This window comes from Podarcis erhardii, assembly GCF_964252035.2.
Source record: "Podarcis erhardii genome assembly, chromosome: 1".
Lineage (NCBI taxonomy): Eukaryota > Metazoa > Chordata > Lepidosauria > Squamata > Lacertidae > Podarcis > Podarcis erhardii.
This window is the reverse complement of record NC_138497.1, coordinates 110,736,903-110,753,992: the sequence shown is the minus strand read 5'-3', so window position 1 is coordinate 110,753,992 and position 17,090 is coordinate 110,736,903. Positions and strand designations below refer to the sequence as shown.

Here is a 17,090-nt window from a genome sequence, read left to right as displayed (position 1 = left end):
GAAATACAATAAAACACAGGAACTAAAAGCAGTTAAAACACAATTAAAAATCGCCCCGCATCTAACACAGCACACTGGCTGCAAAATGGGGGGGGGGGGTTTCCACCAACACCTTCAACAATTTTCAAATGGTCCATGGGGAAAATGTTTGGAGGCCACTGTAATAGAAGTTTGGTGAATCTCCAGGTAGGAGGGGAGGTATCCCCTGTTGAAATCTTGGACTGTCTGTGAAATCTTGGACTGTCCTCAAATGTACCTCTGCAGCACTGGTACATTTGAAATCAGTCCTATGAAACATTTTCCAGCTATGTGCTATAGAACCTACTCCCTCCCCCCAATTTATCATTATAATAGCAAAATTCAACTCAGCCAACTCACCCTTAACATAATATTGTCCACTCCAGGGGTCAGCAAACATTTTCAGCAGGGGGCCGATCCACTGTCCCTCAGACCTTGTGGGGGGCCGGACTATATTTTGAAGGGGGGAAAAATGAACGAATTCCTGTGCCCCACAAATAACCCAGAGATGCATTTTAAATAAAAGGACACATTCTACTCATGTAAAAACACGCTGATTCCAGGAACGTTCACGGGCTGGCTTTAAAAGGCCATTGAGCCAGATCCGGCCCCTGGGCCTTAGTTTGCCTACCCATGGACTCTTCAGAACCTCAGGCAGAGCCTCTTTGCCATCACTTCCTGCCTTACTGAGCTGCTGTCTGTCTTATCCACAACTCATGCTACTAGCGGTTTTCATACGCTTTTCATGGGGGCCCTTCATCCTTTGCTTACAGAGCAGCTGGACACAATGCAAAATGGAGACCCCAGCTGCTCACAATCTTAAATTCCAGAGGGTCCATCCAGTGTACTGGCTCAAAGCATCATGTTGCACCCCATTACTCAGAGTAAGGCCTGCAAGCATGAGCCAGAGGTTTTTCTCTTCAAGTATATTTGCACCTGTGCATATAAATAGTAAAGGTAAAGGGACCCCTGGCCGTGCATATAAATAGTCATATGCAAATTTGCATCAAGCACTTGTGTCCTAAGTCTTTAAAGCCTTTTAACCTAGCAACAACCTTCTACTTTGCAAACACACTCGCCTGCAATTAATTCTTCCACCACCCACCAGTCCTCTCCAGTGCAATCTGACAGACATTTCCAAATGGTCCCACTTACATGCACAAAATAAGAAATCTCAGCTGTTTGCTGCAAAGCTGTTTGCCAAATACGGGGAGGTCATGTGGATGTAAAGGTTATGTATTTATATCTTCCGTTGCAATTTACGTTCCAGACAGAGATGTTTTCAGAGATTTTTCAAGACTGAAAAGTCCAGCAGATGAGGCTCATGTTAATGGTTGCATTTATTTTGGCGTTTATTATTCAAGAGATCTTCCTGTCTGCATGGCTGAATGTGGGAACATCTGATTTCCCACCATGTCAGCCAGTGCTGGAAAAATATTATAAGGGGGGCGCGGAAGAAGGAAAACACTGTACAATTTACAGCTATTGTGATGTGCAAAAGCATAACTCTCTAATGCTTTGAAAATTTTCAGGAACTCTTACTGTAACTTTGCGGCCTGACTACCTTGCCCTTTCTAAAATGAGATGTCATGCTTTGCTTAACACTTTTGCTGTAACAATAAGGCAATCCGAACAGCTGCAAAATTAACCCTAAAATGCACTTACTGGCCTTAATTATGCTTTCAGGTTTATCACAAAGTGGCAAGCAGAGCAATTTCCTGGGTAGAAGTTGTCTATGAGAGTCAATGCCTTTTGTGTGTGTTCTGGCTTCCTAAAATTGCCTCTTAAATTGGGCTGTAATAGTGCAGGATTTTTAATGTCAAACAGTATTTGCTTCTTGCACAGATTTATTGGGCAATGCTGGCATCTTTGTCATCTCATCCTGTATAAAACAAGAAAGAAAACCAGTGAGAAGGGCTGCAGTAGAGCCAAGTCATGCCATGTCCTAGAGATGGTATACATATCAATGGTACATATACATATCAATAGAGGATTCATGTGCACTCCATTTCTAAATTCTCCTAATTTTCCCACAAACAGACATGTGGGAAACTTGTGATAGAAATACTGTAACATTTGTGCATTTTGATGGCTCTTGCAGAGATTCTGTGGATTTTATTGTAATATGGGTCCAAATGGTCTAATTTCCACATAATAACGCATAGGGTTATATCCTTTAACTAAGGTAAAGGGACCCCTGACCATTAGGTCCAGTCGTGACTGAGTCTGGGGTTGCGGTGCTCATCTCGCTTTATTGGCCGGGGGAGCCAGCATACAGTCATGCTGGTCATGTGGCCAGCATGACTAAGCCGCTTCTGGCGAACCGGAGCAGCGCATGGAAACGCTGTTTACCTTCCCGCCGGAGCGTTACCTATTTATCTACTTGCACTTTGACATGCTTTCGAACTGCTAGGTTGGCAGGAGCTGGGACCGAGCAACAGGAGCTCACCCCTCACGGGGATTCGAACCGCTGACCTTCTGATCGGCAAGTCCTAGGCTCTGTGGTTTAACCCACAGCGCCACCTGCGTCCCTCCTTAGTTAGGAATGGCAATTTTCTATACTGCAATTTACAGTGCAATGTTATGCCTGTTTACCCAGATGTAAGTCCCACTGTCTTCAATGGGGCCTATACTGTAATGTTATATGAACATCCCTCATCCTAAAATAATAAATACAGTTGCTAGGGAGGAAGCTTCGCTGAACACAGTGGGATTTATTGTCCATGGGAAGGATGCATCTGTGACCTTCGTTTCTGTGGCTCAGATCCCATAACCACCAGAGTTATTTGCTCCTCAGTCAAACCCCACTTTAAATTTGATGGTTTGAATTTTGATCTAGATTCAAACCCCCGTTTCATATGTTAATATTATATTATATAATCAAAAAGCCTTCTCATCTGGTTATTCTGAACTACAACATGATGTTCCTTTTGCTTGCTGAAATGCTTGTTAGAGATTCCATCAAGTAGAAAGATTATTTGTACTGCAAAAGCTACTATTTTATATAGCAGTAGCAAAATGGCTAGATTAGAAATTGGAATGTCTCCTAAGCAACTACTGAATGGAGATGTTTTAATTAACAGGAATGGTTAGAATAGTTAGGAAAGTTGCTTCTGAACTGTATTTTAATTTACAGATGATTCGATCAACACTATATGTGCCCACTTCTTTTTCAAAAGCATGCTAGCCAACCAAGACAATTTACTTAACATTGTTATCTCACCCCCCCAAAAAAACCCTTCCCCCTCAGTGAAATGTTCTCCCCAATGACATGTGCCAAGAACCATCATGAGCATCCCTTTGGCCCCAGGTGAAATCTTTTAACATCACTCAGTTGGCTAGAGTGAGGTGCTGATGACACCAAGGTTGCAGGTTCAATCCCCACATGGGACTGCATTTCAGGGGGTTGGACTAGATGATCCTTAGGGTTCCTTCCAACTCTACAATTCTATGACTCTATCATCACCCAAGCATTTCACAGATTAGGGTGATCTGTTGATGGCATGCTTTTGCTACAAACGTTCCAGAAGTCTAGTCATGTGAAATGAGTCTTCTTCAAGGTTAAGTTCTCCAGGATAAGTGAAGGGCAAAAAGAATAAGGAACAAAGCTCCAGGAACCTGGGGGACTGTGTTGTTGTAGTAGTTGTTTAGTCGTTTAGTCGTGTCTGCCTCTTTGTGATCCCATGCACCAGAGCATCCCAGGCACTCCTGTCTTCCACGGCCTCCCGCAGTTTAGTCAAACTCAAGCTGGTAGCATCGAGAACACTATCCAACCATCTCGTCCTCTGTCGTCCCCTTCTCCTTGTGCCCTCCACCTTTCCCAACATCAAGGTCTTTTCCAGGGAGTCTTCTCTTCTCATGAGGTGACCAAAGTATTGGAGTTTCAGCTTCAGGATCTGTCCTTCCAGTGAGCACTCAGGGCTGATTTCCTTAAGAATGGATAGGTTTGATCTTCTTGCAGTCCATGGGACTCTCAAGAGGGGACTGTAGCATAACAAAACAGAGACCTGCCCTACGCTGTAGCTGCTGTTATAATTTTTAAAAGCAACAGAAGAGTTGGAAAAGGAAGGACAAGGAGGCACATGTGCAGAGAGAGCTGAAAGAAGAGTTGAGGGCCTGTCCCCTAATCTGCCAACTGGCCTGCTTAAAAAAAAGAGAGAACACTAACTGCTAAGTAGTTTTAAGCAGTAGAAGGCCTAAGTTCTTCTACTGAAGGACTGAGCAGGAAGGAACCACATGCAAGGCCTGAGGAGAACTGTAGCTTCTGGAGACAGCTTTTGGACCACAGGCTGCTGAACACTGAACTGTACCACTTTGCCTTTGGAAAGAGTTCCTTGCAGACATAGGGAGGCTTTGAGCAGGGCAGAGGATAAATTGCTTATGTTGCTTTCTTTTAACCCATATGTTCCCTATCCTTTGTACATCCTTTCAACCTACAAGTTCCTTTGCTCATCCATTTCTTTTTTAGAAACTACCTAGCTCCTTATTAAATCCCATATGCCCAGCCGCATCACAAATTATTTGGCCTTCCAGACATTTTCTGACATGGCACAAAAAGTGCCTAGCTGCATGTTAGAATAAATCCTGTGTTGACTGACTGACTGATGATGATGATGATGATGATAATTTAAAATGCAGCGTAGAAGGTGAGATGTGTGGAAGGTACAAAAATATGAGGGTTCATTCACTTCTTCCTCCACATTGAGCCACTTTAATTAAAGCCAACCAGGTTTTATAGGAACATTGATATATGCGTGGGTGTCCTTTCATAAAGAGGGAATCCAAAGGGCTGTGAGTCAGGCAGTCTGACTGTATGAAATGAGGAAGCTTTAATTATGACAGTGTTCAAATTAAAACTATAGAAAACGTGTCGATAAAACACAATGGCTTAAAGTAATTGCTGGTTTTATATGGGATTCCCTTTAAAAACTGGCAAGTGGCTGGATGAAAAACTGCATTCCAGTAAAGTGTAAAGTATAAACTTAGTAAGTTGCATAAACAGAATCACATCTAGGGCACATCATGCAGCATGAAAAGGGAAGCCTGGGGATAAATCCTTTGGTCTCTTGATTGTTCTGTTTTTAGCAACTCCACAACCACATGCATCCTGCTCCCCCTCACACAAATGCCACTGATAGCGCCACATTAAAGCTTTCATTCTACGCCTGGAATAATCATCAGCCAACATTTTATTCCTTAAAAAAACCTTTTTTTTTTCCAAACAAGCTGCTTTTAAAAAAACTTTCTATTTTTGCTCTTTTAAAACTAGTAACAAACTATGGTAAGATTTACTGAGATCGTGAATTGCTTTCTTCCTTTTTTTTTTTTTAAATAGCTTCTGTTCAAGAACATACCCTGGCACAACATGCAGATGTTTTGAACCAGGTTGATTGTCAATAAAAATTGTGAATGAAATTGAAAAATAGCAAGCCAGCTAATACTATAGAATTGCACAACAAGAGTTCTTCAGAATATTCTTATAGATACAGCTGACAGATGGATAGCTGCAGCGGTGCCAACTTGAATAAAATATTGGGGGGCGGGTAAGCATTTTTTATTCCTTTTTTTAAAAAAATGTACTCCTTTAATATTTTTATCTTTCCTTTCCTGCTTTGTTCTCGCTTTTGTTTTGCTCTGCTTTTTGTGTGTTTTTAAATCCTCTACACTGGGTTAAGGAGGGGTTTGCATACATATGAAGGTGATGGGATGGTTGGTGAAGGACCCTCTGCAAGAGGAGGGGAAGGGAAGATCTCTCAGGTTGGGGGGCTGGGAAAAGGAAGGGAAGCTCCCAGGTGAGAGCTGGTAGGGTTTCTTTCTTTCAGTGTGGGGCAAATTAAGATCTACCTATGAGAGGGGACTTTGCATACTTCTCTCTGTGTGTGTTTAGATTAGTTCGTTTTTTAATTGTATCGAACTATGAAAGGTCTTTAGGGACTTGGGTGGCGCTGTGGGTTAAAACACAGAGCCTAGGACTTGCCAGTCAGAAGGTTGGCAGTTCGAATTCCCACGAAGGGGTGAGCTCCCATTGCTCAGTCTCATCTCCTGCCCACCTAGCAGTTCGAAAGCATGTCAAAGTGCAAGTAGATAAATAGGTACCGCTCTGGCGGGAAGGTAAACGGTGTTTCCGTGTGCTGCTCTGGTTCGCCAAAAGCGGCTTAGTCATGCTGGCCACATGACCCGGAAGCTGAACACCGGCTCCCTCGGCCAATAAAGCAAGATGAGCGCCGCAACCCCAGAGTCGGTCACAACTGGACCTAATGGTCAGGGGTCCCTTTACCTTTTATGAAATGTCTTGATAAAATCTTTATTTAAAGAAAGAGAATTGCACAACATGGCTGTGTAACAGGCTCTGCGCTGCATGGTAACACCCAATACAGTACATCCTCCAAAGGTGTCTTGCAAGGGAAGCAGCTTTGGGCAGGGCGGGGGGGAGGGGGTGTGAGAGACTCTTGCATGAGTGGATTGCTGCTTACCCTTCTCTGGATCCAGCCATAATTCCCCCCCCCACACACACACACTATCTAGGAAGAGATACTTCTTTGCAGAAGCAGATGGTTGTGGTGGTCTTCTCACAAGCATCTGGTGGAACAGAGTGCTGGACCAGATGAGCCTTTGGCCGGATCCAGCAGTGCTCTTCTTACGGCTGTGCTCATATCCAGTGAGAGCAGAGATGCTCATGGGCCTCAACACTGCAATGCTCATTGGAGCCCTGCTGACCGGGCTGGATTCATGGCACAGAGACCTCCTATGGGGCCACTGCTTGCTACTCATTTACCTACAGCAGGCTTCCTCAACCTCGGCCCTCCAGATGTTTTGAGACTACAATTCCCATCATCCAACTACTGGTTCTGCTAGCTAGGGATCATGTGAGTTGTAGGCCAAAAACACCTGGAGGGCTGAGTTTGAGGAAGCCTGACCTACAGGTTGACCAGGGATAGTCCTTTCAACATAATTGGGACTTCTGAGTAAGTATAGAGAGGCTGAGGCTCCATGAGCCAGACCCACCAATTTTCCAGGGACAGACCCAAATTTACAGAAGCCCTCCCAGTTTCTGATTTGATCCAGGAATGTCCTGCTTTTCCTTAGAATGTCCCTATTCTCATCAAAGAAATGTTGGAGAGTATGGAATTATGCGACCCCTGAGCCAAGAAGATAACCTTTAGAAGACATCTATATATATTGGAAGCTGCCCATAGTGGCTGGGGCAACCCAGTCAGATAGGCAGGATATAAATAATAAAATTTATTATATTATTATTATTGAATAGCATTTATTTTTTTTGAGAAATGTCAGAAGGTATGCATGAGCGAAATTATATGCACCCTTATTTATGTAATTCATTACATGCTGTCCTCTGGCAAAACAAACTCCCAAAACATTATGGGCCAGCTTGCAGGATAAAAATAATAATAAATTAAAATGACAATGCGGTATTGTGCAACTGTACAAAATTGTGCAGCGCTAGATAAAAGATGAGGACAGATTATTAAAGGAACTAGTAAGCCTCACTGGAATCAATGGGATTCACTTCTCCGTAATAATTGGCAGCACAGGAGAGCAATTATGGGGTGGGGTGAGGGGGGCGCATCCACCCTCATAGCATGTTTACTCGGAAGTAAGTCCTATTGTGGTCGGTGGCGTTACTCCCAGGTAAGTGTGTAGTGGCTCTCTCAGCCTCCGCGATCTGGTTTCAAGTGCCAGTTAGGTGGGTGGGTGGGAGAGGTCGCCTCCCGTGCCCCTCCGGCCCGCGGCAGCCCCTCCGGCCCCCCGATCCCTGGCTTCTCCCCCCCCCCCTCAGCCCCGCCCCGGACTTCCTCGCGGGGAATCACCTCTTCGCTGGCTTCTCGGGCGGCTCCTCCCCTTCTCGCTGAACGCCGCACGTGGGGCTTGGCCGAGAGCCGGGCGAAGGAAGGGAAGGTGTGCGCTGCAACCGGGGCTGCCGGGGCCGGTCTCTCCCGCGCTCGAGCAGCCGCCAGCGGGCACCTCCGGCCCCGGGATCCCGACCGGTTCAGGAGGGGTGCTGATGTGCCTTTAGGAGCTGCAGCGGAGGAGGAGCGGCGGCGGCAGCAGCAGAAGAAACCGGCTTGTGGGGGGGGGGATGATGGCCACCCCTGTGGCGGCAGGTTTGCGGAGCAGCGCGGGGAGGGTTGCGGTGGAGCGCCGCGGAGGACTTTCCCCGAAGGGTGGCGGGGGTCGCCGCCTCGGAGAGCTCGCCCTCTCGCCTTGGCTCTCGCCAGCGCCGCCCCTCCTCTCGGCTCGCCTCAGGGAAGACAGGTAAACCTGGCCGCTTTGGGTGCCTAGTGGAAAGGGGGGGAGGGGGTTCAAGTACAAAGGAGGGGCATCCTTTCAAGTTAAGGGATCCTAGGTAGGGAGCAAAGAGGGCGGCTCAGAGCCCCGGGAGAGCTACTGGAAGAAGCCTCCATGTGCAGGGGGAGTGTATCTTAATGATGGGAAGAGGACAATTGCCGAGATGTCTGCTGGTTAGCACTGGAGGCGTCGTGGATGGGTGTCATGGATGCTTCAGTTGAGATTCCTGCATTGCAGGGGGGTTGGACTGGATGACCCTCGGGGTTCCCTCCTGCTCCACAATTCTATGATTCTATGCTGGGTCACAGGGACGGTGGTCGGGCTGTGGGTTAAACCACAGAGCCTTGGACTTGCCGATCACAAGGTCGGCGGTTTGAATCCCCGCGACGGGGTGAGCTCCCGTTGCTCGGTCCCTGCTCCTGCCAACCTAGCAGTTCAAAAGCACGTCAGAGTGCAAGTAGATAAATAGGTACCACTCCGGCGGGAAGGTAAACGGCGTTTCCGTGCGCTGCTCTGGTTCGCCAGAAGGGGCTTAGTCATGCTGGCCACATGACCCGGAAGCTGTACGCCGGCTCCCTCGGCCAGTAAAGCGAGATGAGCGCCGCAACCCCAGAGTCGGCCACGACTGGACCTAATAGTCAGGGTCCCTTTACCTTTACCTTTACCTTTTATGCTGGGTTATTAGATGAGCAGGTAGATTCTCAAGAGAAGACTCTGGCGAGCAGGGGGAAAGTTCATTCATTTTAGAGCAGGGGTGGACAACATGGTGGACAACTTCCAGTTTGGGCTACAGCTCTCCTAATCTCTGGCTATTGGCCATCCTGGCTGGATCTGCTGGTAGTCATTCCGGCATCATCTGCAAGGCCACAGCCCCCCTCACCTTTTTTTTTTTAGGGCCTCCCTCATCCTTATTCACCCCCCCCCCCCGCCCAGCAAGAATCAGAGCTTGCAATCCTTCCCTTCTGAACAGGTGATCTCCCCTTGGGCTTCTGTGGGCCAAAGAATCTCTGGCAGGGGCCCTGTCTGAACTAGGTGAAACTCAAGGCAAAGAACTTGGGTGCCTTTGAACAATTGGGGGAAGGTTGACATCAGCACAGAACTGCTAGAAATTTTTCGGAGGCCTGTGTAATTATATATTGGATTCGATTTTGGAAGTAAAATTGGGTTGAAGGTATGTGGTAGAAAATCCCATCAAACTGTCACTTTGCATGGATTTTTAAAAGTTACTATTTCAGTGGGTGAAATAGTGATTGGCATTCTTTTATGTTAATAACATTTTCCACACTCAAGGGTGGGGCACTCTATTGCTAAATCTTACCTGGGGAATAGAGAGTACTGGGTTCTGTTTACCATGACAAAAGAGCTTTCTGACAAGGAGCCAAGTGACAAGGATAATTTTCTGAAAGTGAATTGAGGCATCATTGTTTCATGTTCACTTTTGTCATGCTTAATGAGACTGGGGCTGCTTCCAGACCACCTGATTTGTTTGCACTGAACTTCTTGGGGAGATCAGGTGATAATTGCTGCCTATGGAGCATTCATTCTGATATGTGTGGGGAGATCAGACGTCCGTCAAGCAGCTTGTGTTATTCCACTTTACAGGGCTTTTCCCATATTGCAAAATAAGGCATAAGGCATTTCCTTATTGCAAAAAAGTCTGACTTGTGTGTTGTGGAGGGAGAATGGTTGTGCATGTTGTGTTGGTTCAGGGAGAAAACAATACTGTACATACCCCAGGCCTTCAAACAAAACCTTGCTTTATTATAACATAACTAGACTGAGGGAAAAGCTCCACCCAGCAGCTAGAATGGGGCAAAAACTACAGGAGGCCAGCTGGCCCAAAAAGACCAACCAAACCCATCAGCATACACAACAGTAGATGAGTTTCAAATTAATTTTAACTTTGCAACCTGAATTTATTGGTTTGTGATTGGATCCCCCCTGAAAAAGTGGCAGTCTGAAAACACCCAGGTTCTTCCAGTAGCATTCTCTTTAGACTTGCATTTTGACTGTTTAAATTAGATGGGTTATACAGACTTATTTGTATATAGAGACATTTGTGTATTTGACATTTGAGATTTCTCGCAATCAAGCAGTATATAAATTCTATGGTTTTTTTTATTTATTGAGGCTGTATTGTAGTAAAGTAGTCAGATGGATTTATAATTGCGTACATGTAAAAAGGCAGAATAAATTATTCTGTTGAATTTTCACTGTCTGCTTATTTATGAAATTAATAAATGCAGAAACTTTCCTTATGGGCCATAAATCTTCCAGGTGCCTAGCAGGTAAAGAGCAGCAGGAAAGTTAAAGAGTAACTTTAAAGCAGAATCGTCAGTATTTATGGTGCTGATGGTAATGGGTAATCAGCACAACTGCGTGTTTTTATTGTTCTAAAAGCTTTAATGGAAAAAGATCTTAAACAATGCACTTGAGATTACCTGAAATGTCACTCCTGATCCCTGCCAGGGACAGTTCAAGACATTTTGTGATGCGAAACATAACATTTGAATGGTGCTGACCATCAATGGGACTCCCTTGTATTATTTGCCTCCTGAACTAGCTCTCTTATACTGGTTCATACTAGGGCTAGCCCTGGATTGTGTTCATATTAATTTGAATTTAAATGGGATTTACCCAAAGTAAGTATGCAAGCCTAAAGTTGCCCTTTTATGCAGTCATATTTTGGAATGAGACCCATTGAACATGGTGGATCTCACTTCAAGAGATCAAGCAGAATGTTTGTGATCCTCATAAGTTAACAATTAACTATGGTTGGTTTCACTTGAACTTTTTACAATATAATTCCTTGTAAGGATTAAGACTGTAACTTCAAGCTTACCCAAACCAGAAGACATCACTGGAAATTGTTCTATGGTGCTTAAGATTTTTGTCTCACCCTTGAACCTGCATTATTTTGACTTTGAATTGGCTAAGTCATTAATGAGAAATGGTGGCCAACGATAGCCAATATTCTAGCACTGTTCTTGTCACAGAAGCAATTACTGTTTCCTTTACAGAAAGTTATTTCCCAGAATCTATGAGATATTTTAGCGGATCAGGTTTTGGGAGTGACTGTGCAAGCTTTGAAAGTGCACAGAACTCTTCATCGGGCAGAACTGAGCAGCAACTGCCTAGTTAGGTTATTTGCTTACTTATTTAATTTCATTCCATTTATGAATAACTTCCCATGAAACATCTCAAAGTAATTAATAATTTAAAAATCATAAAATCATCAGCAGTAAAAACATGTAAAAACAAGTTTGTATCCAATCTAGGATACACTTAAGATAGACTTAAAAGGATTGCTGGAAGAGAAAGGGTGTTCAGTAGCCCCTGAAAAGACAATAGAACTGGTGCTTATTGAATTAATAGATTCATAGAACTGTAGATTCGGAAGGGACCACGAGGGTCATCTAGTCCATCCCCCTGCAGTTCAGGAATCTTTTGCGCAACATGGGGCTCAGACCCATGACCTTGAGATTCAGAGTCTTGCTACCTTTAAAGTCTACCTAATGAAATCTCTGCGTCTTTCAGCTTTACATTTTTCCCTTCACAAGCATTTTTCATTTCTTGTATTTTTTGCATTTTAGCTTGGAATTAGAGAATTGTTTTGTATGAACTATATATTATTATCTCTCAACGTAGGGGGAAAAAGACAGAACTTGATGTACTAGAAATCCCATCCATACCAAATCCCTTCCCAGAGCTTTGCTGCTCTCCGTTTACATCTGTTTTGTCAGCCAGCCTGTTGCCCAAGGCAAATCCCAGGATAAAACAGGTAAGCCTTACTCAATTCTGACAGTTAAAGTGCGAAAGAAAACGATGTTTCCCCCCTCAAATTGTTGAGAAAACTACTCCAGTACATAAAACTGAACACATTCAAAAGATTGAATGATTTTGTTTTGCTTTTGCAGTTAGCACAGTAAATGTTTTCTTGTTTGTTCACTGCCGCAAGATTCCAGTGCAGTAGTAGTGCAGTGGTACCTCGGGCTAAGAACTTAATTCGTTCCGGAGGTCCGTACTTAACCTGAAACTGTTCTTAACCTGAAGCACCACTTTAGCTAATGGGGCCTCCTGCTGCCGCCGCGCCGCTGGAGCACGATTTCTGTTCTCATCCTGAAGCAAAGTTCCTAACCTGAAGCACTATTTCTGGGTTAGTGGAGTCTGTAACCTGAAGCGTATGTAACCTGAAGCGTATGTAACCTGAGGTACCACTGTAGTAGTAATAATAATAATATCTATTCTGTTTGAATGGTGAGTTTCACTGAATTTGATGTTAGACTCATTTGCTTCCTTCTGCCTATACAAATCTCCCATGTCGTAGCCCAGGGTTGGGACTCTGTTATCTCTCCAGATGTTGTTGACTCCAGCTCCCATCAGCACAGCCAATGGCCATGGATGATGGGAGTTGTAGTCTGTAGCAACATGTAGAGGCCTGCTGGTTCCCCATCCCAAATATAGACTGTTAGATTCTGACACCTTCAACACTCTTCTTAATCATATCTTTATTCAGTAAAGCTTTGTGATCGCCCAGGGAAATAAGGAGGCGAGAAATAAGCTTGGGTGAACTGAGCTACTTTTATTAATTTAATGATAGCAGATCTGAAGTAGGGAACCATCATCTAGGATACTGATTAGGTCTGGTTTTCAACATCATGCTGTACCTATATATCATGATGTCTGAAATAAGGATGGAACTATGTAGAGGCGAACAGGGTGATGTCTTGGCGACTGCCACTACTTAGGGGTAAAAAAAAAAACACGGATCCATTTTCACTTACTTTTAACCTATTGTTACAACTGTTGCAACAGGGGCAGCAGGAATCATGAGAGAAGCAATGACCAGTTTCCCCCACATAATGGTTTTGTACATAGCACACCCATACGTTGTGATCTGTGATATATTGCCATGCTGAATATTATGAAACTGTTGCCACGATGTCCTACCCAGAGGCCAGGGAATCCAGATGATCACAGAGCCAAGGGAGAGCAGGAAGCAGCAAGACAGGGCCAAGAACTACAGGCATTGTTACCAGCATCTGACTGCTGCTGGAAGCTCTGCTTCAGAAGACTGAAGCCAGCTGGTTCTCATCAGCACCTCCTCCACTGTGTCCTTAATGGCTGATCAGCTGCAGGTGGAGTCACTCTGCCTTCTCCCCCTTCAGGCTGCTGTTCAGCAGGCGAAGCTGACTCATGGCTCATGACAGGGAAGAACTATTGCCATAATTCAGGCATAGGCAAACTCGCCCCTCCAGATGTTTTGGGACTACAACTCCCATCACCCCTAGCTAACAGGACCAGTGGTCAGGGATGATGGGAGTTGTAGTCCCAAAACATCTGGAGGGCTGAGTTTGCCTATGCCTGCCATAATTGTTGCTGTTACGGTAACAATGTAAGCCCTCAGTTCTGATTTTATTATAACTAAACAATTCTTAGGGTAAACTGGCATTTGAACCCCTATTGCAACAGCATGGCTCTTTCTTATTTGTCATCCTTTTTGTAAATTGATTTACCTTTGCCTCATAAGGAAGGTATCATAGCCCCTCAGTTATTTTAGTTTCCCCTCTCGGTGCCTTTTCCAACTTTTGGGGACAGGACAAGCAGAACTGTAAAGGAGATTCCAAATGTGGCTACATCATAGGTTTGTTTAACAAAAATATTATCTGCTATCTGGTTTACTCTCTCTCCGCTAATAATCCTTAGCATGGAATTTGCTATTTTTGCAGCTGCTGCACATGGAATTACTTCTTTCCTGACTTAGCTACCACAGCCCCTTACTGATTGCCTCAATTTGCATCCCTTTATACTTAATTAAACTGAAGCTCATTTGCTATTTAATTGGCCATTCACCCATTTTGGAGAGAAGCTTTTGAATCTCTTTGCAACCCCCTTTTGCTTTTACCGCCCTGAGTTATTTGGTGTTACCAGCAAACTGCTCGCTCCTTCCAGGTCAATTAAGAACAAGTTAAAATGCACGGGTCCCAATGCAAAACCTTGGATCTGCTTCCCAAAGTTGGTTCTACTCTTTGCTTCCTGATCTTAAACCAGCAACTAGCCTACAGAAGACCTGTCCTCTTGTCCCATGACTGATAAAGTTAATTCAAGTTAATTGTGAAAAAACCATTGGAAGCCCAGGTATATAATGTTTACATCCACATGCTTGCTGACACTGCTGAGATAGAATGTGCTTTCAGCTACCCTCTCATTGACTTGGTAAGTACAGTTTTGTTTACAACAAAAAAGAACATACCACAAATGCTTTGAAACAGTGGGTTGTGGAAACAGCCAGAGGGGACCCTGTCGCAAGCGGTGCCCTGGATCAGATTCGAGCTAGAAGTTCTGTTGAACTCACTGGGAACAGTGATGACTGTGAGATCAAATTCAATGTATACAAGTGGAAAGTTGCCTAGAAAGTCCAGCTTGGTTACATTTGATTGCGAAAGCAAAAACTTCTCAAAAATGAAGGGATTAGGTCAAATGCTTCCAGAGTCCTTGAAGGTGTGAAGTGTGACTTGGTGAGAGTTGGGAAAGTTTTCTTAAAACAAAATCTCATACTGTTGGAAGGTATACAAAATGTGAAGGCTAGTGTACAGTTGTTGATGAAGTCTTTTGTGAGGGATCTCCGTCTATCTTGCCTTTCTGTGGATTGTTTCTCAGTCTCTTCACTCAGGCTTACTCTCAGGTAAGGGACGATTCTTTGCACATTTATTTAGAAGTAAATCCCATGGAATGAAGTAGAACTTCTTAGTAAGCGTGCCTAGAATTGCAGTACATAGGAATTAGTGAGTCTACATTAGAGTCTTAAGGGAGGATTGGCGGGGGGGGGGGGAGCGGGGAGAACATTCTCTTGAGCAAGCAGAAATCCTTTTCCTGATGGAACATTCCCGAAGTCCAGACTTCTGGCAGGCAGCAGCAAGGCTTAAAAGAGCAGTGAAGCGACCGCCATATTTAATAGCCTTAGGCCTGGGTAAAGAGAAATGTTTTTGCTTGGTGCCTAAAGACATGTAGTGATGGCACCAGGCAAGCCTCTCTGGGGAGAGCATTCCGCAATCGGCATGGAGGACATAGAGAAGGGTCTCGGATGACAAGCGCAGGGTCCGGGTCAGTTTTAATGGGGAGAGGTGATTCTTAAGGTATTGTTGTGAGTTGGGGGGGGAGTTAAGTCTAGATATCATCTTGCCCATGATTTTATAACTCCAGGATCATATCCCCTCGGAAAAAAAGCTGCCAAAATGCTCAGACCTGTCAGCCAAGTATGCTGTGTTTGTTATGTTGAGTCATAGAAACTTATGGAGATTTGGGGGACGGGACATGATGTCATAGGAGACTTTAATAACAATAGGGCTGGCGCTCAGTGTGGTATCTGGGAGCTGGAAGAGATACACACCCCTGGCTTGCTCTTTGTGCAGAAACCAAATCTATGGCTTGGAAAGGGGCCCTGAGGGAACAAGATCTGTGGGGAGTGTTAATGCTGTGAGCCGTTTATCACAAAGGCACCGCAGCCATGTGCTTCCTTCCAGGGAGACCCAGCCCAAGGAATGTGGGAACTCTCACCGCTCGGGGATTGGGGCCTGCACAGCCGTATTTCAATATGCCTCTATTTTCAGCGGCACGTCGGTTGCTTTGGGACACAATGAATTAAAATAAATCGGGGGGGGGGGTGAATAGAAGGTAAATGTGCAGCTGAAGGATGAATCTTGCTTTGGTCAAAGATAAGTTAGCTGTGACTTCCCCACAATAAACAGTTCAAGGCAAAGTGGGCTACCTTGGAACACGATTGCAAGTGCCAAAACAGAACTCAAGGGTATTTAAAGCCAGGAACATTTTCTTCTGCGGAAACATTTCTCTGCATGTTTATCTCACTCTTAGTTGTTCATAATTTGTAGATAATTTCATCGCAATAGACCAAATAAACCCCATGGTTTATTTTAGAAAAACTGTTGACTGAACCTCGGTGCTGACTAATGCTAGAATGTAGCCAAATACTGGGAACTTTGAAAGAATGTATGGTACAGGACATTTTTTTTGATACAGATTGTTGCTCTCTGCCCTCACCCACCCCAACCCTTCAGTGTGAAGTCTGGAACTCATGGCAAGTACAGTGGTACCTCAGGTTAAGTACTTAATTCGTTCCGGAGGTCCGTTCTTAACCTGAAATTGTCCTTAACCTGAAGCACCACTGTAGCTAATGGGGCCTCCTGCTGCTGCCGCGCCGCTGGAGGACGATTTCTGTTCTCATCCTGAAGCAAAGTTCTTAACCTGGGGTACTATTTCTGGGTTAGCGGAGTCTGTAACCTGAAGCATATGTAACCTGAAGTGTATGTAACCTGAGGTACCACTGTATAATATTTGACTTGAGGTAAGAAGAACAGAAGGGATGTGGGTGGCGCTGTGGGTAAAACCTCAGTGCCTAGGACTTGCCGATCGTATGGTCGGCGGTTCGAATCCCCGCGGTGGGGTGAGCTCCCGTCTTTTGGTCCCAGCTCCTGCCCACCTAGCAGTTCGAAAGCACTCTTAAGTGCAAGTAGATAAATAGGGACCGCTTTATAGCGGGAAGGTAAACGGCGTTTCCGTGTGCTGCGCTGGCGCTGGCTCGCCAGCTGCAGCTTTGTCACGTTGGCCACGTGACCCAGAAGTGTCTTCGGACGGTGCCAGCTCACGGCCTCTAGAGCGAGATGAGCACACAACCCCAGAGTCGGACACGACTGGCCCGTATGGGCAGGGGTACCTTTAGCTTTACCTTTTTTTAAGAAGACAGAATT

The 17,090-nt window shown here is 44.9% G+C and overlaps 1 protein-coding gene across 3 annotated transcripts in view; it reads left to right on the top strand.

Moving 5' to 3' along the window:
• Positions 1-5,346: 5,346 nt before the first annotated feature.
• GRB14 (growth factor receptor bound protein 14) overlaps positions 5,347-17,090 on the top strand; it is a 50,289-nt gene continuing 38,545 nt past the window's right edge. For 2 of the 3 annotated variants that reach the window (XM_081872227.1, XM_081872225.1), the window contains exons 1-2: positions 7,910-8,292; positions 11,974-12,106. In XM_081872227.1, the coding sequence (XP_081728353.1) occupies positions 8,117-8,292; positions 11,974-12,106 (309 nt within the window). In that variant the 5' untranslated portion in view covers positions 7,910-8,116. Of the gene's footprint in view, positions 5,562-7,909; positions 8,293-11,973; positions 12,107-17,090 lie in introns of those variants that run through there. The other variant, XM_081872226.1, reaches the window with a different exon arrangement.